The sequence below is a fragment of the Pelodiscus sinensis genome, chromosome 13 (genome assembly GCF_049634645.1).
Source record: "Pelodiscus sinensis isolate JC-2024 chromosome 13, ASM4963464v1, whole genome shotgun sequence".
Classification (NCBI taxonomy): Eukaryota; Metazoa; Chordata; order Testudines; family Trionychidae; genus Pelodiscus; species Pelodiscus sinensis.
In genome coordinates this window covers 24,827,086-24,850,390 of record NC_134723.1, presented here as the reverse complement: position 1 = coordinate 24,850,390, position 23,305 = coordinate 24,827,086, and the positions used below count along the sequence as shown (strand labels likewise).

General features: G+C 41.7%; 1 protein-coding gene across 5 annotated transcripts in view; it reads right to left on the bottom strand.

Annotated features, from left to right (window-relative positions):
• Positions 1-23,305, bottom strand: part of LOC102448690 (ubiquitin carboxyl-terminal hydrolase 12-like) — a 44,311-nt gene that overhangs the window by 20,294 nt on the left and 712 nt on the right. For 3 of the 5 annotated variants that reach the window (XM_075940868.1, XM_025178024.2, XM_006136174.4), the window contains exon 2: positions 3,773-3,853. The exons of 1 other annotated variant lie outside the window; for it this stretch is intronic. In XM_075940868.1, coding sequence (XP_075796983.1) covers positions 3,773-3,853 — 81 coding nt within the window. Of the gene's footprint in view, positions 1-3,772; positions 3,854-8,827; positions 8,998-23,305 lie in introns of all 5 variants that reach the window. One more of the 5 variants, XM_025178025.2, reaches the window with a different exon arrangement.

The following is a 23,305-nucleotide window of genomic DNA, read 5'->3' as shown; positions in this document are numbered from 1 at the left end:
AAGGAAGACTGAAAGAATTGGGCTTGTTTAGTTTAGAAAAGAGAAGATTGAGGGGGGACATGATAGCCGTTTTCAGGTATCTAAAAAGGTGTCATAAGGAGGAGGGAGAAAACTTGTTCATCTTGGCCTCTGAGGCTAGAACAAGAAGCAATGGGCTTAAACTGCAGCAAGGGAGGTTTATGTTGGAGATTAGGAAAAAGTTCCTAACTGTCAGGGTAGTCAAACACTGGAACAAATTGCCCAGGGAGGTTGTGGAATCTCCATCTCTGGAGATATTTAAGAGTAGGTTAGATAAATGTCTATCAAGGATGGTCTAGACAGTATTTGGTCCTGCCATGAGGGCAGGGGACTGGACTGATGACCTCTCGAGGTCCCTTCCAGTCCTAGTATTCTATGATTCTATGGTCCAGCTCCTCCCTGTCATCCTAGGCTACTGCCCCTGATACAGCACACTGGCTGCTGGCCCCACCGCTGGGGACTATAGAATAGCTGAGTAACAGATAAGAATTCATGTAGTTACTTGATTATTTTATTACCTGCTAACATCCCTAAAGCCTATGTCTAGCCAAGGCTTACTGGCTCTCTTCATAACAAGAGCTAGTGTTGTTACTAGCAAAATGCAGGACAATGTAGCACTTTAAAGACTAACAAGATGGTTTATTAGATGATGAGCTTTCGTGGGCCAGACCCACTTCCTCAGATCAAATAGTGGAAGAAAGTAGTCACAACCATATATACCAAAGGATACAATTAAAAAAATGAACACATATGTTGTTACTAGGGATGTAAGCAATTAGTTGACTATCCGATAAGCATAAGCTTATCAGATAGTCTAGTTGTGATTTGACTAGTTGCTTTCCCCACACTTGCTGCCTCTATCAGACAGAGGCAGCAAGGAGGAGAGCCAGAGCCAGTGGTAGGATAAGCCAGCTGATACAGAGGCAGCAAGGTGTAGCCAAAATGTATATTTTAGTATTGGTTATAAGAATATAAGTATGATGCATAATGATTTGATGTATAATGGCTTGCTTATAGGTTCTGTATGATTCTATTTCTTTGTGTTCTTTGTGTATGTTGTAAAGTCTATTTCACCCTGTGTCTCAAGATCTTGCTTCCTGTTAGCATTACAAATTAAGTTGTACCTCGTGTCTGCATTGTAAACTAAGTTGTGTCTTCTAGTCACAAACTACATAGTCCTTATCTGGAATGTCTGTACATTGTTTGGTGTGAGCAGAGAATGTGTTTGAAAGGCATTAGGAAGGGCCAGATGCTCAAAAAGACTTTAGACACTTCAAGATGATGAGAGAACATCCCTGGTGCCTGAGGCTGGATGAAAGCTGATGAGCAGAATAGCTAAGCCCTGGAGACAGGCAGACACTCCGAAGGTGAGACACAAACAAAAGATAAATGAAGCCTGACCATAATCAAAGAATAACTGTGGAAAGTACAGAGATTAACACCTTTTAAGGATGAATGACTGCAGTATGATACTGCAATACTCTCGGACTCAAATGGAAACTTACACATATCAGAAGGGGAGCGCTGGCCAGTAAGACTCTGGGTTCAGTCCTGGAAGCAAAGCCTCAGAGGAACGCCAACTCCTCACTCAGCCAGCCTTGCCTGACCAGTAAGACTGACTAGAGCCATGACAGATTGGTAACTATAAACCATCTGCAGGACCTGTGTGGGGGGGGGGGGGGGCGAGGGGGGGAGGGTTGTCTTTATGAAGCATATGCTATATGCTTTTTTACTGTATTCTCAATAAACGCAGTGTCTTGCCTTTTCCCCTAAAAAGATCCCGTGTGCTTCTCATAAGCATAACAAAGGGAAGCAAGTAGTCGACTACTCACATCCCTAGTTCAAAGGTGAAATATACATCTAATGATCCATTAAGGAAATAAGAGGCAATTTAATTTACTGTTAATGAAGTTACCCAGCGCCATATTTTTTGACATAGAAAATGAACTATGTCCTGTGATAATTGTATACATTTCACTTTCTTACATCATATTAATAAAAGAATGTGACAGATTGGATGTTCCATTCACCTCTCTCAACCAGAGGCATCGATCTGACATCCTAAACAAGTGACAGAACAATACTGCACTCTTTTTGCAATTCTTAATTTAGTTATAACATTGCAAATTAGCAATTTTTTTGGCCTTAATCACACTGTGTACACAAAAACTGACTAAAGTTATGGCAAACAGTTGTTTTAAACAGGAGCTCTCATTCTGAAGCAAGCCTGAAGGGAAAAAAAAACATTTATACACAAAGAGAATTGACTTATTTGGTATATTTCTATATTCTCCATTTCTTTCCTCAAACAGCACTATGTCCTCTAAACCATTATGAAAAACATGGGATTTGAAAAATAAACAGATATTTTTGGTTTGAGCAGGGGTGGGTAATAATTTTTGGTGGAGAGCCACTCCAAGATTTTGGAAAGTGGTTAAGGGACACACTTTTCCATGGAGGAGATACAGGGTCTGTGGGGGAGGTTGGGTGCAGAAGGGTGCACAGGGTAAGGGACGGGTGCAGGAGACAGTGTGAGGTCTGAGAGGGAGTGTGGGTGAAGGAGGGGGTTGTAACCTTGTTATGGGGATTAGGGTGTAGAGTCAGGGAGGGAGTATGGGTGCAGGAGAGAATTCTGGCCTCAGGGAGGGGCTCTAGGAGGAGGTACAAAGTCTGGGAGGGAATTGTGACCTAGGAGAAGGGGAAAAGGGGGTGCAGACTGCAGAGGGTTTGAATGGTGACCTGGGGCAACGGAATGGGGGGGGATTTTTGGGTACAGGAGGGGATTCTGGTCATGGGGAGAAGTGTAGGAGGGGGCATGAGGTCTGGGAGGGAGTTGTGACCTGGGGCAGGGGAGTGCAGAGGATTTGGATGGTGACCTGGGGAAGGGAGTTTGGTGCAGGAGGAGCTGGGGTGCCAGAGGCAGGCGCTTATCTAAGTGTCTCCTGGCCAGCAGCCCTGCTGCCGCCCCAGACCTCTTAAAACGGCAGGTTATTCCCTCCACGTGGCTCTCAGCACCAGAAGGGGGGGGAGAAGAGTCTTACACTGCATCCATTCCCCAGGCCAATCTCTCAGCTCCTACTGGCTGGTTGTTTCCAGCCAATAGGAGCTGAGAGATTGGCTGGGGTCAGTTCCTATTGACTGGCTGTTTCCAGCAATAGGAGCTGAGGATTGGGCTGGGGGCAGGGAGATCACACAAAGCCTCCTCCTCCCTGCAGAGCAGAGAGCCACACAGACTGCTTTAAATCACAGCAGCTGTGTGCCTGAGGGTCCTGAAAGGGTGGTCTATGGGCCGGATCCGGTGGCTTGGCAGGCTGGATCCAGCCCCCAGGCCATATTTTGCCTAGCCCTGGGTTTGAGGGTTTGGGACTAAGACCCACCAAAGTATCAGTTTAATATTTGATACAACTTCTTTATTGGAGAACCATACCCTGCTTTTATCTATCCTATGATCTAATGGGCCTTTTCCAGCTTTAACTACTCTGATCCTATATTTAAAAGTATGCCCACATATGAATGTCTCTCAGTATTTTGTAATCAACATTTTCTATTTCACTACAGTTAACTTTTCAGATTACTCTTTTAGCTAAAAACAAAATTTAGCATACATGTTACAGGATGTCATGCTTAAATAGATTTCCGTTTTGTGCCAGAACTTCCCATAGATAATGTTCTAAAAGAGAATCCTGTCAATTTAAGAGTAGGAAGACTGAAATAGGAAGCAGTATTTTAAAAATAGTAAAGAAAATTCACTCACATTGACCAAGCCAAAATAATGTTCATTCACAGGAAACTGTTCAGGACCAATCTCTTTCTCCAAAGCAGAGGCATTGGCGCCCTGGGGAAAACAAAAACAACCCCCCCGCCCCCAACATATGAACACTAGGAAAAAACTCTCTTTAAAAAATCTGTAGTATTCATGCCATTTCTAGTTTTAAAAAAAGAGTGAAAATGGAACAATTAATTAAAACATTGTATATGCTACATAAGAAAACTGAAGCAAATGTAAATGTGAAGCCTGTAACTTAGATTTCAGGGTTTAATGAATAATTTTAAAAAATTATTTCCATGATTCTTAATAGATCTAGTTGTTAATGTAATAGGCCCCCTTTCATCCAAAATTAATTCAGTGTTAGACTATTTGAATATTTCAGATTTTAAGGAGGATGGTACATATTAATTTGTTTTACTTTGATGAAAGACAAATAATGAACTTTGCTGTGCAATCTTTCAATGAGTCTAAAATTAAACTGCAAGACTGCATTGTTTTACAGAAAGTTTACTGGACTCTTGCATACTAATTCAAATGTTATCTAGAAAACAGTGATGTGTACTTGCAAGGCTGGAATCAACATGGTAATATGACACATTTTCAAGTAGGTTTTAGAAATAAATTTAGTCAAACATTTGAACAAAAATGTAACACAACCTTAATGCTGGTGCAACTAGCTCTAATGTAGTAAGCTTCTAGCAGAGGGGCTATGGGGCATGGATATGAAGAACAAAAGTAGTTTGTCAATGCTGGACAACGGAAAAGCAACACCTTTTTTGGTTTGTGTAATTCTTGTAGCATTAATTTTAAAAATCAAAGAAACTTTAAAATATAAACCAAAAATATTGTTCATTTTCAGAATTTCCAAAAATATTACAAATAAAAAAAAGCATGTGAAAATTAAGTACTAGTCTTTTTTTTAATCAAACTGCTGCAGCTGCCATATTTCACCACACATTTTAAATCATTTTGAAAAAATGATTTTAGAACATTTATGAGTTTCAAAACTGTAAAAATATAATTTATCTGTTTAAGATACATACACTCATCCTCTCACCCTTCATGGAACTGCGTGTAGGAATAGGGACTAGCATTGTGGTGTGTCCAACCAGCTATTGTGAACTAGCCACACTCAAACAGCAGAATAGTTGCATGTGGCTAGTGTGTTGGACACCACAGGCCTAACAGATTATTTGCAGTTAGCTGTACAACTTTTTAAAGAGATGTATGGGCATGTTATTTAAATTCACTTCATATTAAAGACATCATGCTTTCATCTAAAAACTCTACTTTATATTATCCCACAATGGATTTAAAATTTTTAAAAGCTAATGTGTTTTCTTGGGATGAACATCAAAACTACAAACTACTGAATAAACTGAGGCATTTCTGCACTTGAAACTATACAAAAAATTGCTAGAGGAAAATAGAGTTTTTTCACATTAACTAAGATGATCTCGGATTAGTCAGTCATCCAGGAAGGTCATTTAAATTTAGTAGAGCATGTGCTGTAAAAATAAACAAGGAACTCAAAATAAATTTGCTGTTAGATGGATTTAAAAAAACAGACTAGAGGGCAGGCGGAATGGTAGACAAGATGGGTGACGTGAAAGAAAATAGATCTTTAAGTGAAGGAGTTTTGCCTAAAGGAAGGGAACAATGTGTCTCCCTGAATCATCTATTGAGGAAGGCGAACTACATAAGAAATTGGATTAGGAGAGTACACTCCCTATGAAAATGTATGTGATGACTGCTGAATAATCTAGAACTGTCCCTATCAGTTGCCAGGTTCCCATTTCAAGTCTTCTGTTAGCATCCTATTTATAGCTCAAACAGCATTTTAAGGCATCTGAATCACTTAAGACAAGTGCTTTTCCATAGCTATTTTTTTAATCTAAACATGCTTATTCATACCTTGAGTACTTTTAATAATCTCATTAAATCTTTTCAATGCTGTTCTCATTTTTTAAATACATGTAACTGAAAGTGCAAGTTAAAATATTAAGTAAAAATGTTAATGAGATTTTTCATTTGTATAGTTGAAAATCAAAAAGTTAGCAAATGCAAAAGTTGCAACAGAAATATTCATTTGGCTGTTTTGCACATCCTTAAGTTTTTGATATTTGATGATCAGTACAAAATTGAAAGTGGCCTGCAGAGAAGACAAAAAAATTGGATTGTACTTCTTTTGCACCTTTCGGATGTAAAAAGGAGCACAGAAAGAATTCTCAGGTCAAGGTTTTAGTTTCTGCTGAGATTTTACATTAGAAATTCAATTTTTTCTGCTAGGTTGTTCCTGGAAAGCATTATTGAGAACTGGAGAACATGAAGGATTAATACATTAGAGATCCTACTGCTCAGGTGGAACAGTCTTTACACTGTGGGGGCTCGTCTACACTGGCCCCTTTTCCGAAAGGGGCATGTTAATTTCACAGGTTGTAATAGGGAAATCCGCGGGGGATTTAAATATCCCCCGCGGCATTTAAATAAAAATGTCCGCCGCTTTTTTTCCGGCTTTTGGAAAAGCCGGAAAAGAGCGTCTACACTGGCCCCGATCCTCTGGAAAAAGCGCCCTTTTCCGGAGGATCTTATTCCTTAAAGTAGGAACCTATTTGCCTCTACCCTGTGAGTTAAGTCATCATAGCTGCACTGCTCATGGGTTTGGATTTTTCACTTCCCTGACCAACAAGGCTATGCTCACCAACATTTTAAGTGTAAACCAGAATTAAAACACAGAAACCCTGAAGTAGTATCAAATCTAAAGCTGAAGTATACTACAGCTCAGGCTTGCTAAGTGTTATTCACCCATCTGAGGAAGTGGGTCTGGCCCACGAAAGCTCATCATCTAATAAACCATCTTGTTAGTCTTTAAAGTGCTACATAGTCCTGTATTTTGTTTCCCCATAGTTAGTATTTTTTTAATGAACAAGTAAATGCTATAAGCATTTTTATTATCAATCGCTAAGACAAATGAAGGACAAGTCACTTGGGCTGTCACATTTTTCCAAAGCAACTTTGTAAAATTGATATGACTGGCTATAAAGGTAGAGGTATAGAAATTCTGCAGTCACATTCCAAATCTATAGAGAATGACTTCGATTGAAGAAATAGAAAGGAATCACAAAAACATAAGAAGCAACATGGTCTGTGATAAAAACTTGGCTAATACAAGGTTAAGAAGCTTAGACTGGCAGATTTACAAATGATCCTCTTCATACTCATGACTGATAGATCTCCAAGGTCTTTACTGAAGGACTAACAAAATTAAATAGGGTACTGCTAAGGTGTGTGAGCCCAAAATTTCACACTAAAAACTTGTCTGGAATAGTTCTTGGTAAAACAATGTCTACTACACATCAAAATGTCTCCACTAAAATCTTCTGAATGTTGGGAAACAGAGCTATACCAGCCAGAAAAAGAAAGTTGAGGATTGCACAATAACGTGGCTCATGATGTTATTAAAACATGTTGCTTCTAAAAAGATGAAATGGCAGAAACTGTCTGTTCCCTTAATATTTAGATTTCAGAGCAGAGATAATTTTGCCACTATGTCTAAGAGTTTGCAAATTAATTCTACTGTTAGATGACAAACTGGCCTGCTTAAAAGTAGCCTAATTTCTGCTGCACACATTGTTTGTGGCATAATTGACCTCAATTAGCACAGCAATTTGCTAACACATTTTTCAAAGAAATGCTTTTTAACAGTAGCAGATAAACTGAAATGCTTCAAATTTAAAACATCATCTAATTGTGCTAATTAAAATTTCAACCTGATGGAGAAAGCATATTGCCATCATGAGCATAACTAAAACAGGAAGGGAAGCAATCTCCCTCACCCCCACTTGCACGCCCCTAAAAAAAACAGATTGTGCAAAAGTTTAAAACTGTGCTTTGAATGAATAAGTAAAGAAGCAGGACTTCTGTTTTACTTTCAACTAGCAGAAATAGCCGGCGTCGCCCTGGGAAAATATACTAAAAGGTGTGATGAATGAACTACGTCAACTACATTAACATAGCATATTTTATTGGAAATACTTTTATATGTTATTTTATCACAGGGAAAGGATCTCATAGTTGCAGTTTATGTGACACGCTTAACAGAAGAGTCCAGCAAATGCCTATGATCAGGTGTTACTTAAAGCTAATTATCAGTGGGCCCAATTGGGGCTCTGGGGGAACCAATTTGGAGATATAACCAATCCAGTTATTTAAGTTAGGAAATCAGTAGTATTCATGCAAAATTTTGCATTTGTAGCTCTTACCATTTCAGAGATCTTTCGAGACAAACAAACAAACTAACTTTCTGAAAAAATTTTAAGACTAGAGAGCTGCCTCAGGATTGGCAAACAATCTGTTCATGAAGAACTGTACCTGATTTCCAATTCAAAATCAACCTAATAGGTCAAAAATGCTAACATTATTACTAACTCTTACTCTAAGTCATACATATTTGTCCTTTTGGTAAATCAATATAGTGGGAAGCGTTATATCTCATATGTACAGGGTGAGAACTTACACTTGACCAGTTGGCAAGCTTTTGCTGGAAAACCAACAAGGACAGCAAAAATTCAAGATTTTGGTTTAGTTGACACACGATACAAATTGTGTATGGGAGATTAGGTTTAAACTATACTTTATAAAACAGAGATTTACTGATTGTTTGTAAACTAGTTTGCTTCCGAGGCTACTGACACAACTCCGATTAAGAATGAGTCAATCGTGTTAGTACTCAAAAGCTTACTGTTAAGTCTAGTTAAATCAGATTCAGAACCTTAACACTGGTAATTCAATGCATTGTTACCTTTTAGAATAACATGTAATGAAAACAAACATGCTTCTCAACATGTTTGTATTTCAGGCACGTTGGGACACAGAAAGTTAGGCTAGGTTAAAGTTAGCCATGTTAGGTTGATTTTATAATTAATGTGTCTATACCACCAAGCCCCTTCTGCCAATCTTAAGAGCTTTTAAAGTTGACTTTGGTATTCCACCTTGCTGAAAGGAGTCCCACTAAATTCACCCATCAAGGGTGATGCTTACCAGGTAACTGGTTGTCCATTAACATCCCTACAGCACACCAGACCATGAATGGCCCAAGGTTGCAAATAAGCTCCAGCATGGAGCGTGCAGGAGATACTGTATCTGATTGCTGCAGGGGGAGAAGCATCTGTGCAGACAGAACTCTGAAGCAGCAAAAGAAAAGTTGATTTCTGTAACAAAAATCACACAGAGCATGGTAGAAAAAGGATACAGAAGGAACACCCAGAAGTCCTGTATGAAAATACAGGAGCTCAGGCAAGCGTTCCAGAAAACAAGAGGGGCACATGGTACAGATCAGAGCCTCAGACATGCCACTTATATGAACAGCTGCATGGAATTCTAGAGGAGACCCAACCACTGTCTCAAAACTCTTTGTGGATACTTTCCAGGCAGCCTCTGGCAATAACGTGGAGGAGGACGGACATTGTAGATGAGGAAGAGAAGTAGAATGCTCAGCAGGTAGGCAGAGGATTCAATTTTACCAACAGCCAGGACCTTTTTCTAACTTTGGAACCAATCCACTCCCAAGATCTATTTTTGCTGGACCTTGATGGTGGGGAGGACACCTCTGGTGAGTTCATGTTTATAATCACGCAACAGTGGTTAAATGTAATTGGGTTTAATCTTTAATTTCCCCTGAGCAAATGGGATACAGTAATGGCCAGTAGGCCTACCCAGCAAGAGTTCCTTTTAAAGTTTTTTTTTTAAATGGAGATATACCTATCTCCTAGAACTGGAAGGGACCTTGCAAGGTCATTGAGTCCAGTCCCTTGCCTTCACAGCAGGACCAAGTACCATCCCTGACAGATTTGCCCCAGCTCCCTAAATGGCCCCCTCAAGGATTGAACTCACAACACTGGGTGTAGCAGGCCAATGCTCACACCACTGAGCTATCCCTCCACCCTCCTTGGAAAAGACTGATACAGCACAGGGAGACATAGGTGAAATGGATGAAGTTCTATTATTGATTGCATTGAGGCAAGCCAACTGTTTGCTCTTCCCCAACAAATTATGACCCCAGGTTTGCTGCCCTGTTTGTGCTGTCCTTGAAGGGATCACACCAATGAACAGCAATACTGTGTCGGAGGGGGCACGACCACATGCTGACTATCCACATCCGAGTCCCTCCATTCCCAAGCCACTGCAGTCCCCATTCAAGTTAATGTGATAAAGGAGGGCTGCAGTCTGCAAGCATGCTGCGTGGGAGAGGGGTGAATATGCGCTGACTCTCTATATCTGAGCCCCCCACTACACCCTCCTCATTCAGGTCAATGTGGCAAAGGAGGGCTGCAGTTTGCAAGAACACTGTACGGGAGAGGGATCGTCGCAAACAAGCCCCCCTTTTGCAAACACATGAATGAGAGTTGTAATTTGCAAGCACCCTTTACTATGTTTCGAAAGCAGAAGCAAAAGAGCCCTCCAAACATGTTGTTTACAGTGCCTACTTGCAAATAAGTTCAGCTGCCCAGCACTCTACAGTGTATTCTACCTTGCTCATGGGTGCTCAATTTAAAATGAAAAATTTGGCCTTGTACATAACGTGTCCTTTATGCTTTACAGTGCTCCATTCGCTGTAAAAGAGTTAAACTTCTGTTTTTTACTACGTATCTTCCCTAAAGTCTACCCCTTGTTTTCCCCCGCATACAACTGGAACCATCAGTCTACCACCTGCCCCAGCTTCTCCAGTAGTTAGGCAGTTGCAGAACAGAAGGCCAAAAAAATGTACAGGGATAAAATGTTTAATGAGCTCGTGCAATCTGAATACACCAATAGGGTACACCAGAATGTATGGAGGTAAACACTGTTAGAGATCAACTGCACTAGGGATGTAAGAGTGTAACCATTTCGGTTTCCATTACATTTACACTCTTTGCCAGTATGCGCCAGGTCCTGACTCCTGGCCCTGATGTCCTGCAGCATAAGGCTTATACTGCAAAGCCCACAGCACAGCTGGCTCTCCCGGAACGGGTCCAGCAGCCAGTGCAGGTAAGCTTGCTCCCAGGGAGCCCTTGCTATGAGGTGGCAAAGTTTACTAAGCTATTTAAGCTGGTTAAGTCAAAAGCTTACTGTGAACAGTTAAAAAGTGATCTCACAAAACTGGGCTAATGGGTAACAAAATGGCAGATTAAATTAAATATTGATAAATGCAAAGTAAGGTAAACTGGAAAAAACCCTCAACTGTACATATAAAATGATGAGTTCTAAATTAGCTGTTGCCACTCAAGAAAGATCTTTGAGTTGTGATGGTTTGTTCTCTCAAAATGTCTGATCAATGTGCATTGGCAGTCAAAAAAACAGAATGTTAAGAATCATTAGGAAAGGAATATATAATAGGACAGAAAGTATTATAATTCCACTATATAAATCCATGTTTAAAAATAAACTTATATCTCTTGTAGATGCAAAGAAATCTTTCCAAACATTACATGGGCATCAACCCAATGCCATGTTGTCTTCCTAAATCTGTGGCCTTACAGCCTAATATTGTTGTGTACCTAATATTGTTGCTCATGGATTCAGTAAGTAGCAAAATAACATTAATACTATTGTTAGTATCGTTGCTGCTATTCAGAACCATGTAAGCAACAGTGAAACTGTCAAAGATCAGGTCAAAATGCTGACTGAGAAAGTATTAGATTTAGATTGAATGTGTATGGTTTGACATGTTCATTAGTGTTTTATCGGTTATCATTCTTTTCCTTTTGGAATCTCACTGTGACAGGTGAGGTCACAGAAGATCCCTCATGGGTGCCTCCCAGAGTGTTGACACAGCCACTGCCACTTACCTTCCCACTCTCTGGGGCTTCTAACCGCCCAGTCCTACTGGACCAGCTCTGCTGGTCTCCCCCAGCCAAGACCCCGAGTTGAGATTCCTGCCCCCGAGAAGCAGTACAGATACTGAACTTCTTCAGCTCCCAGGAGAGTGCAGTTTTGGGCCCAGCTTCCTGGGATACCACTCCGCAAATGGGATCAAAACCCCTCAATGAACTACCTGGGTAAGCTCCCTTTAGCAATGAATGGGAGAATGAACGCATTGGTTGTCTCTCCAGGTAACAATTATTTACACTGGGTTTGATAGAAAATAAAAGTGTTTTGATTAAGTACAAGCAATAGGATTTGAGTGGTAATAAGTGAGACCAGGCAGAGCAAAGTAGATAACAAATCAAAAGAAACAAAAATGCTTAGCTAATTCTACATTGAAACCTCAGTACAAACTTTTTCAAACTTATCCTAAATAGCCTTTATTTGGAGGGGCAGCTGGAAAAGAGTGTCTCCTCAGCCCAGGGTCTTCAGCTCCTTCCTTCAGGTGTGGCCCAGCCAAAAGACCCCTGCTTTCCTATTCTTTTTTAAAGAATTGAGGCCACATCCTACCAACCACAGCTCAGACTTAAGGACAAAAGAGATTTTCTAACAGTTGCTCATCAAGACTTTGACGGTAACACCCTCCATGCCTTTCATTCACATATTTAAAACCCACAAAGTATTCCCTACTCCATATATCTAATTTTACACACAAAAATGATACCTACATCAAAATAAGATAAACAGAACCAGTGGATCATGACATGAAGACTGACAGGTTACAAGAAATAATTTGCTCAAAGCACCTTTGAGATATGTATATCAGTGGGTGAGATCAGATAATGCAAGGTTCTATTGTCCCAGGCCACCTCCCGGATTGGAATTTTAAATTTAGATTAAAGAGCCTGCCAGGCTCTTGCTACAGTTCCAAAGTTGAAACCCCTCAGGGAGTGCAGGGCCAGCGGAGGGGACTGGCCCAACACTCCCTGAGCCTTTGAAAGGTACAAGAACCCTAGCAGAATTCTTATACATTTCAAAGGCAGAAGCAGGCTGGGAGCAGGGCTAGTGAGGGACTCCCCCGCTGGCCCCGTGCTCCTGGTACTTGAGTCTTTGAAATGCACAAGAGCTGTGACAGAAGCCCAGCCCCTGCAGTGCCTCAGCCTGCTGGGGCTCTTGTATATTTCAAAAACAGAATTGGAGAAGTGGCATGAGCAGAGACTGCTTCAGTCTCCACTTGCGCCATTTCCCACTGTGCTTCTACCTCCCCTGCCCACAGCAGACATTTTAAGCTGGCTCACCCCCAGCACCGACTCTTGCTCCCAACTCTTGCTATCTCTCTCACAGAGGAGGCGGGGGAGGGGGAGAAAGAGAGTGACTAGTCGCATCACTAGTCGACTATCCGAGAAGCTTATGCTTATTGGGTAATCAACTAGTCGCTTACATCCCTATTCCCAGAACACTAAATGGAAAACACTATGAGATGGGAAAACCATCAAAGAGGACCAAAACCCCTTGGAAGTGAAAAGGAATATTACAGCAGGCAGGAAAGCCTGAATAAAGCATTTTCAGTGTGACAGAATGTAGGGAAAGGCACTCTGGATCCATTCACTAAGGAAAACCATAGACCAGGGTTGGGAACCTCAGGCCTGGGGGTTGGATGTGGCCCCTGGCTTGCCTGGATCTGGCCCCCAAGGCTCAGGATTCCCCCTCCCTCCCAGAATTGGGGAGCCCATTCTGGTGCTCCAGCCCCTTTCACTCGCTCTCGTCCACGGGGCTGGAGCATACAACACTTACTAGCCTGGGCTCCTAGAGGCTCTGGTGTTTAAGGGGAATGTGGGGATTGTCTTTCTCCTCCTTGGTCAGGGGTTTCTTTGGTTGGGTTTTTTTGTTTTGTTTTTGTTTTGCTTCTCACTTGTGTGTGACCCCTGACTGATTTTTCTGTGGGTTAGCAACCCCCAACCTAAAAAAGTTGCCCCAGCCCTACCCTACGCAGAGGGGGGAGCTTTCATGGCTGTTTGGATTCTGGTTACTGAGAAACCAGCCAGTTCTGCAATGCACTTAATTTTTTTTTGGGGGGGGGGGATATACTTTATTAAATAGGAAAGCTAACTACTGATATGTGTGGACTTTAAGTTCTCATTTAGGATTTGGTTTTATTTTGTAACCACTTTTCGTCCCCCCCCCCCCCCCCCCATTACTAGTTAAATCTTTATTCATTCTTAAAAAAAAAACCTCACTTTTTTCATAAGTATTCATTGGTGTTGTGTTGTTTACAGGAGTAGTAGTTTAAGATGAAACTGGTGCATATGGTGCAGAGGAGCCATAATTTCTGAGAAGCAGCCCATGTCAGGAGCTGGATATCACAGGGGAACAATTTAGAGGAATTTGGGGACAGGGGTTCACCTGTGAATCTGCAAGGCAAAGAAAGGGCTGGCATAAATCCAAAGGAGATGCTATGGGGATGAAGGACTCTCAATGTCAGGAAGCTGATACCCAAGAAAAATAATCCTCTTGCTGAAGGCAGATGACACACAGATCTATGGACCACAAGAACCATTACACCTTCTCTCAGGGATTCACCCTATAAGGTGTAGAAGACAGTCCACTCCCTGATCCTTCCCTAAGCCTTGTTTTCTCCTTTTTGACCCCTCCCCATGAGATAGGAAACCTTCTAATCTATAACCTGTTGGGAACACAACTAAGAACAGGCCTGTGGCCTCTAAATACAGCTGCCCATTTGACAGGGCCCAAGGACACACCCAGTCCACTAATACTGTCATCTACTTTGCAAACTGAAAATTAATTACAATCTGTGCCTGATCTTCACATACCAGTGCCAAATAATGACAGATCAACACTAGAAAAATACAGAAGCAGCTACTGATGAAAGATGAAGGCTAACACAATGGATTTGTGAATAGTATGAAGTTTCAGCTATTAAACATTTACACAATGGCCTAAAAAATAGGAGTATTGAAAAATCCAGTCACAGGACCTATTAGTGGATCAGAGGGGGGCATTCACATCTTAACACATGATGAGTTAAGTGGATAAATCACAGAGCATGAAGTTGAAAATACAGATGAGAGAGGCACAGAAGACAACACAAAATAATTGTCTACCATGCAGACCATTATCCTGACCACAAGGCCAGTGCTCTCTCTCAAACTGACATTGAAAGATTACAGACTAGAACACAGTCTGGTTTTGCAGATGAGAGGATGCATCAGGTCTGCAAAGAGAGGAAGACATATATGCCTTTACCCTGTTTCCTACATCCTGATTACTTCAATTTCTGCACTCACCTAAGGAAAAAGGAAATAAGATGCAATAATACAGAATGCCTCCTGAATCACCTCATACATATTTTAGGGATGTTAAATATTGGTTAATTGAATAGTCAAGAAACCCCATGAATTCTTATCAGTTAGTCAACTACTTTATAATACTCAGGGGTGGGGCCGGCAGCCAGTGCACTCCAGCCTCATTCCTGAGGAGCCCTCTGCCACTCTGCGCTATTGCCTCTGTATCAGAGGCGGCAGCATGGAGTACTAAGTGGGAGCTGGTCCGTGAGGGGAGCCAGCTTAAAAAGTAAGCCCCCCTTGCAGACTGGCTGTCTGTTGCCCAGTGCTGCTGCCTCTTATAAAGAGGCAGCAGCACGGGGTGGCAGCAGCCCCGTCTAAGGGATGTTTGAACTCCTGGACCCAGCGCAAGCCAGAACTGAGCTTGGCTCCCAATACACTTCAAATGTAGAGCCACAGCAGGGGAAGATCCTGGACCAAGCATGAGCCAGGACTGAGCAGGCCTGCCTGCCTGCCTGCCCAGCTCCTAATACATTTTAAATGCAGAGCTGCAGTGGGGTAGGTCCCAAACCCATCGCAAGCCAGGAGTGAGCTGGGCTGCTGGCCAGCCTGCTAAAAAATTTACTGGCGAGGGGGAGGGAAAGCATTTAGTCTATAGCATTAACTTATAAGCTTTTGCTTATCGGTTAATTGACTACACTATTACATCCCTAATACATTTTGCTGTTTTAATAGCTCTCTCTAATTAATTACAATCAATTGTTTAAGCTATCGGCATCTGATAGCACAATGTCAAAAGGACTCCAATATTCCAGTCAGTGAATGTTTCAAACAGACTTATACACTAACTCAGTGTGGGTTTATGCATGTTTCCCACTTTCCTCATGGTACCACTGCGCGAGGGTTACAGTGCTCCTCTCCACAGATCACCCAAGGGGTTTGGATCCTTAAACCTATGATTAACTTGAGAATAATGGGTATATCAAGATCCCCCTCATTGCAAAAGTGTCCCTGCAGAGGGATATAGCAAAGCTTCCAAAGATACCTCACGATCCACACAGTCCCTGTTGGCAAGTGCTTCAAAACCGCACCACCTAAAAGAGATGGTGCAACAGCATTATTTACAATCTGAAAGACCCCACTACATTTCAGGAATGCATGCTTCTCAACTCCATTGTTTTTCTCTGTCTCTATGTGTACTACAGTTCCTCTGGGACTTCTCAGGGCAAGAGGGAGAAAGAAACAACTACTGCTCTTCCTCCTATGTGAGTTCAACCACTGTTACTACCCTCTGTGCTTCACAACAAAGAGAGCACGATAAGCAATGGTTTGACTTACTAAAACACAAAATCAGAGTAAGTGCCTCTATCTCAACTTACTAAGTTTGAACTGAAGATGATAATGCATATTTGCATATAATGCCAAGAGAACAATGCATATTTTTTCTTGTTCATATACCCAGAAAAATCTTATGGCTACAATTTATAAATCCAAAAGAAACAAATCATGTTTTTATGTGAAAACATGGAATTGTTAAATACATAATGATCCAATTACAAAGACTCTTAGCTAGTCTTGAATAATTTACCAGATACCTCCTAGCCACAGACCAATTCAAATGATTGGTGAAGAGCCATCAGAATCATTCAGGGGCCAGTTGAGAAGCTCAGCCCAATCCCTGCTGATGGACACCGAAAAAGTATTAGCACTGGTACAAGATGATGCTCCTCGACGTATGGGATTTCAATCATCTTTCTTACAATTTCTTGTACTATCAGAGGACACCACACCAACTTAGGCAACTGAAGAGTGTTTTTGTCCTTGCCTCAGCATCAATGGATACATAAATGACATCCACTGGCCTAACTTGTAAATCCTCACCTCAGAGTGATGGGATGGACGATGTGAAGAGTAGGGATGTTAGATACCGTGTAACAGAATAGTCACGTAACTGCATAAAATATTATATGACAATTCGATAGTCCCTAGGGGCGGGGCTGATCCCACTTCCAGGGAGCCCTCTGCCATCCCATGCTGCTGCCTCCCCTTACATAGGCTTCCCAAATTTCACCCACTGTAATAGATCTATATATTGTTAAAAGGCAATTATTAGATAAATTATATACACCTCTTTGGAGCTGGGACTAAAACCTCAGCTTCAAAAATGCAAATTTTTAACCACCCGAGTTAAAGGAATTCTCTCCAAATTGAGGTAATAGCTGGTTCCTTATCCAGAGGAACAGACGGCATAAATTTAGAGCAAAACCAGATAGCACCATCACCTACTGAGTAGAACCCACTCGGAGGCTACAGAGGAGAAGGCTAAATCTCCCCTAAGAAAGGTGTGCACTAAAAAATTAGCCATCTCAACTTGTTGATCCACTTTGTGTCTTACTTTGTGATACACCTCAGAACAGGAACTTCCACAAAGCATGAGCTTTTAAATTCAACGTGATTTTAAATTCAAGAACTAATGGCAAGTAGTACAAATCTTCCAGAAAGGATGTACTATATGATTTGCCAAGGTCTCCATATAGTCACTTTTCCTCCCTAAAACCAGTAATATATGTTAGTATTAACTAGCTGAGCTCTTATCTTAAGAGTGAACAGCAACTTTTTGTTTCACTTCAGATTCAGTTGAAGAAGAAACACATAATTGGAAACAGAAGTAAGGATTTAAGGACTAGTCGATTCCCCCCTCCCTTGCTGCCTCTATCAGATAGAGGCAGCAAAGGAGGGAGGAGAAGGGGTACTTCAAAGCCGCAACACTGCACGGAGCCCATACCAAGCTCCGTGCAGTACTGCCACTTTGAAATGACTCCTCGGTGTTTCAAAGCAGTGCCGCAAGGAGCTGACCCCAGCTCAGCTCTGTGGTGCTGCCCCTTTGAAACAGTACCTCGGCATTTCAAAGCAGCAGTGCCACACAGCTGAGCTCAGGCTCTTTGTGGTGCTACCCCTTTGAAACGCTGCTGTGGTGTTTCAAAGGGGCAGCACTGCTTTGAAATGCCAAAGCAGCATTTTAAAGGGAGCAACACCACACAGCTGAGCCTGGAATCAGCTGTGCTGTGTTGCCCCACCACCATCGTGTTTCAAAGCAGCAGCTGTGTGGACTCCCCAACTGATCCTGGGTTCCAGCACAGCATTTCAAACTGCGCAGAGTCCGGGATCAGCTGGGGAGACCCCAGCTAACCCCGGGCTCCACACAGCATTTCGAAGGGGCAGCGCAGCATGGAGCCCGGGGTCAGCAGGGAACTCCTCAACTGTCCCTGGACTCTGCGCAGTTTGAAATGCTGCACTGGAACCTGGGCTCCACGTGGCTGCTGCTTTGAAATGCTCACTAAGGACTCTTGTACATTTCAAAGTGGCACACCTGCATGCAGCCCAGAGTCAGCGGGACTTCCTGCTAGTTCCGGGCTGCATGCGGAGTTCCGCATTCATCCTTTGAAATGTACAAGGCCCCAGCAGGGGCATTTCAAAGTGGAAGCGCCCTCATGGAGTCTGGACCCAGTAGGGGCTCTGTACATTTCAAAGGAGGAATGTGGAAGTGCCTATTGACTAGATGAGTGATTGATGAAAATTGCATTGACTACTCAACTAGTAAATTACTTGATATTTAACATCCTTAAACAGAAGTCTGAGTTGGAAGTTGACCTATATTCCCCAGTTATCTACTGTTCTATCATCCCCATAAAGTGACCAGTACAACAAAATTTTAACAATATATTTGTCAGTGAAACAAGACAATTAAAAAACCTCACTGATGTGGATCACGTGTGCCTTATATGGCAACTAGGAATGTGAAAGTTTAACCATGTAAACAGTTAACCGATAAGCCTTGGTTAATGTTCACTGTCACACACAGGTTGTCGCCCCACTCCTGAGGAGCTAGCTGCCACACCACGCTGCTGCCTCTGTATCAGAGGCAGCAGTGCAGGGGTAGCAGCTGGCTCCCTGAGTAGGGCCGCAGGTGGAAGCCAACTGCTTTCCTGTGCTGCTACTTCTGGTACAGAGCTGGCTCCCAGCACACAATGGCTCCTGGGGTGCCATGTGTGACCCCATGTTCCTGTCTCTATCACAGGCAGCAGCGCAGGGGGTCCCTTGTGGGAGCCAATATGCACAGGGAGCTGGTTAAAAGCCAACTCCCAGTATACACCAGCTCCTGGGGAGCCAACTGCTGGCCCCCACATCACTGTGTAACCACTGAATTTTTCAGCAATTACAAAGTTACTCAATAACATACATTTTAACATCCCCATGGCAACTAACACGTTTATTTGCAAGTTAAATGAACAAAATGAATAGTAAAATACTCATTTCATTTCTTGCCGTTGTTTTCTATGCTCAATAGTCACTCCTCTCTCTTGCCAGCATCATAGATAATAATTAGGCCCATTCTGTACTGATCTGGGGGACAAAAATAGGACTGCCATAAATATATGCTGAATTTGTGTTCCTCAGGTATGTCTTGCTAGCTTTGAAGAGCTATTAGATGAAGATCCAGGGGGAAGTGACCTTAATTAGCTTACTGTGCTACACAAACATTGCTGTGAACTCTTTGTTAAGACACATCACAGAAATCAGAGAAAAAGAAATATCAAGATTCCTGCCTCGTCACTCATTGCTATAAAAGTATTCAGTCCCAGTGGTGTCAATGCAAAAGCTACAGATAATGCAATAAAGCAAGCTGATTACCAACTCAGAGGTTTTTTTGTTAAGCCTCAGTTTAATGACTAGCAGAAAAAAGAGACTTCCTGGCAGTTCAATCAGTCTGTAATGAAGACTCATAACATCTTTCTTTTCCTAGAAAGTTGCAGTATCTGATTTAACAAAATTCTAGATTTAGGCACAAAGAGAACTGGAACTGCTCAGGTATGAAATTTTAAATAACTTCAGCTCAAGATTCATGTGTCTGTCCAGGGGACATAAAGAGATGTAGGAAATGTCACCAATATCCTCTCCAATGCATTCCCCTAATTAACAACACAGGCATTTACAAATCATGGAATATGTGACGAAAACATCTATTGGTAAGAAGGCAGTGAAAGTCAAGTCTGCTCAGCACAGATATTGGCCAGTGGGCCATTGATAGTCCACCAATAACTTGCTAATGGTTTGTGAGGCTTTGTTTAGTCACATGATGTTGGCTGTATAAAACACAATAAAAGGGAGTTACGGTACATTAAATATTGTCCTTATATCTGTTAGTAATGTTAGCAATTGCTGTCGTTGCTACAGGATATTTGGCAATTGTTACTAGGAAGAATAGTGATCACACAGAGGCAAGAGGGGTCCATCCAACACTTGATATGTGATTCACACCACAAAAAGTTTGTGAATCCCTTTAAGGAGGGTGGTTGGGTTGCAATTTGCATTCAATGTTACAGATAGAGTTTAAATGACCAATGTTGATCTTCTGTTTATTTTTAAAAGATTGCACTGTCTATTAGAATGAACATGAGACTGGGAGCTATGAGCTCCAATCTGGGAGCTATGCACTCTGTTTCTACCACTGACTCAATGTGTGACTCTTAGCAAGTCATAACTTCCTTGTGGTTAGTTTCCAAGTCTATCAAACATAGATAATATCACAGAAGTGTTATGAGGATTGCTTATAGAGTACTTTGAAGATGTATAACAATTAATGTGTGCCACATTCTTAGAATCCTAAAGAAAAGTTAATTCCTAACATGCCTTGTTTAAGTAATTAAATAGTTTATACAGGGCATCCTTAGGATTTATGGGGCCTGTGAAGTATTATTAAAATGTCACACCTATGCCCTACTTCCTCTTGGAAACACAAATATACGCTTATAACCAGCGCATTTGCCCCTGCAGCATGCGTTGGTTGTGTGGCAAGACTGGATTAACTTTTTGTGAACTCAGATCCAGGTATATTTGTGAGCCTTGATGGGGGCAATGAAACATGATGCGGAGGAGGTCATTCCTTGGAAAGAGGGACCAACCAGTAAGCATTGGGGTATAGCACAGCGAGTGGTGACCCTGCTTCATTCAATGTGAGAGCATTGTTTACATACTGGCAGCACATTGGGGTGGGTCCGTGCTATAAGAACATAAGAATGGCCATACTGGGTCAGACCAAAGGTCCATCTAGCCCAGTATCCTGTCTTCCGACAGTGGCCCCAGAAGGGGTAGATGGAAGACAATGATCAAGAAATTTTTCTCCTGCCATCCTTCTCCAGCTTTTGACAAACAAGAGGCCAGGGGCACCATTCCTTACCCCTGCCTAACAGCCTTTATGGACCTAACCTCCATGAATTTATCTAGCTCTTTTTAAACTCTGTTATAGTCCTAGCCTTCACAGCCTCCTCTGGCAAGGAGTTTCACAGGTTGACTGTGCCATACAGTCCCTCCACCCATGACCACCTGGACCTGCTATGCTTAGCACCTCCTCCAATGCACAGTGCCTTGAACATGAGCAGCACCTCCCTAGGAGTAGAGGGTATAAAGAGGAGGCAGCTTCTCTGGGCCAGGTCCCTGATGAATATTATTATGCTAACCAAAAGCAAAATCAGGACAGAAATAAAACCAAATACAAACATGTATGCTTGTGGCCAAAGATACCAAGAACAAACCAATTAATAATGGACGCATAACTTGAGGTTGGCTGCATGATCACAGGAAGCACTCAACCTTACATTTGCTCTCTTAATTCTCTTACTCTGATATTCACTCTGTTGAACTGGGGAATTTGTTCAGAGTCCTGTCTGGGACTGAGTCAATAATGAGCAAGGTGGAGCTCTGAGTAGGGAATTTTGTATCAAAGCTATAGTCCAGCAACTTCCCATGGACTTATTTTCACTTGTGTTTGGGTAGGGAAACAGAGGTCCATGCATGCACCTGTGCAATTTTAAATGAGCTTGTATCTGAGATTATTCAGTTAAATCATGCTCTTAGCACTAAATTGCTGCAACTATATCTTACAGTGTGATCCACCTCAAATTAAGCAAAACCAGGTAGTCAATACTTGAGAAGACCACCTCAAAAACATCTGAACACTGTAGAAAGCAGAACTGGCTAGTTGCTAACATAAAAGAATGGTACCAAATCAACACTGAATTGATACCCCAGAATCATTGTGTTGCTAAATGTATTGTTGTTTTGATGCAATGTAAAATTGACAAGACAATTTGTGATTATTAAGATCCTATCAAACTATAAGAAGAACAAGAGAATTTAGCTTGAATGCCCTGGTCAAATTCCAAATCATACAACTGCATCTTGCCAACTAGGAATGTATAAGGGTAACTGGTTACCCAATACGCATTGCCTTACCCACATGCATAATGGGGTAACTGGTTAACTGGCACCCAGTCCACCTGGAGCAGCCCCATGCCTGCGCCGTGCCACAGGACTGCTCCAGCAGCCCCTCATCCGCAGTGCTACCAGGCAGGCTGGTTAACCAGTCAAACATATACTTTAACTGGCTATCATTTTAAACTGGATTTTACATCACTACTGCCAAGCTAAATTTGAGCAATAATTTCAATTGGATAAATGGTTTTTCTGCATGAAGAAGAGTTCTAAAATATTGTAGCATTGTTATGTGCTGTTGAACAGAAGCAATATGTTGAAGCAGAGGCAACTGTTTATAGTGGTAAATTAACTGGTAACTGTGTATAATTTATGTCTGTTTTAGTTTATTAAAGGTACTAAATAAATGTAAAGTCATTAATTACTATACAGTCTCACAAATCCTATACTAACACCACAGATGAAACTCATGCTATTTATATTAACCAGAGTGGAAGGTTACACATTTATTTAAAACAATTATACTAATTTACGGGAATTTTGCTTTTGGGACCAGTGGTTGCGAACAAGTGTGAAGTCTGACTTTTTCTCATGCTCTCTGTGGCTGTCCCTCCTCACTTTTAAACACTTTTAAAGGTTGATGTTGGATCAGGGCCTACATGACCACTCAAAGGCTGACAAAGTGGTTATTAAAAGGAGACTTGTTTCTGCTAATTATGAAACAAAACACTACTAAGATTTGGGCTCATTCCTGCAGAGTACCACCAACATATCCTGCACCAAGTCTCATTGACTTCAATGGTCTCTACAGGGAAGCAAGACTATGCTGGAAGTCTGAATTAATGAGGGCGAGTTTAAAAATATGCTGTCCCTGTATGGTGCATTATAAAGACTTTTTTTTTTTTTAACTACACACACTAGAAGGCAGGTACTATACCTACTTGTACGGCCAGAAAGCACCTGGCACAATGAAGGCACACTAACAACATGCATAAATCATAGTACTCATACAGGGCTTTGAATCATTTTAATAAATTCTAAATTTTGATAAAACTGTGTTTTTTTTCAAGTTTTTAATTCTCAATACCGACCCTTCTAGAAG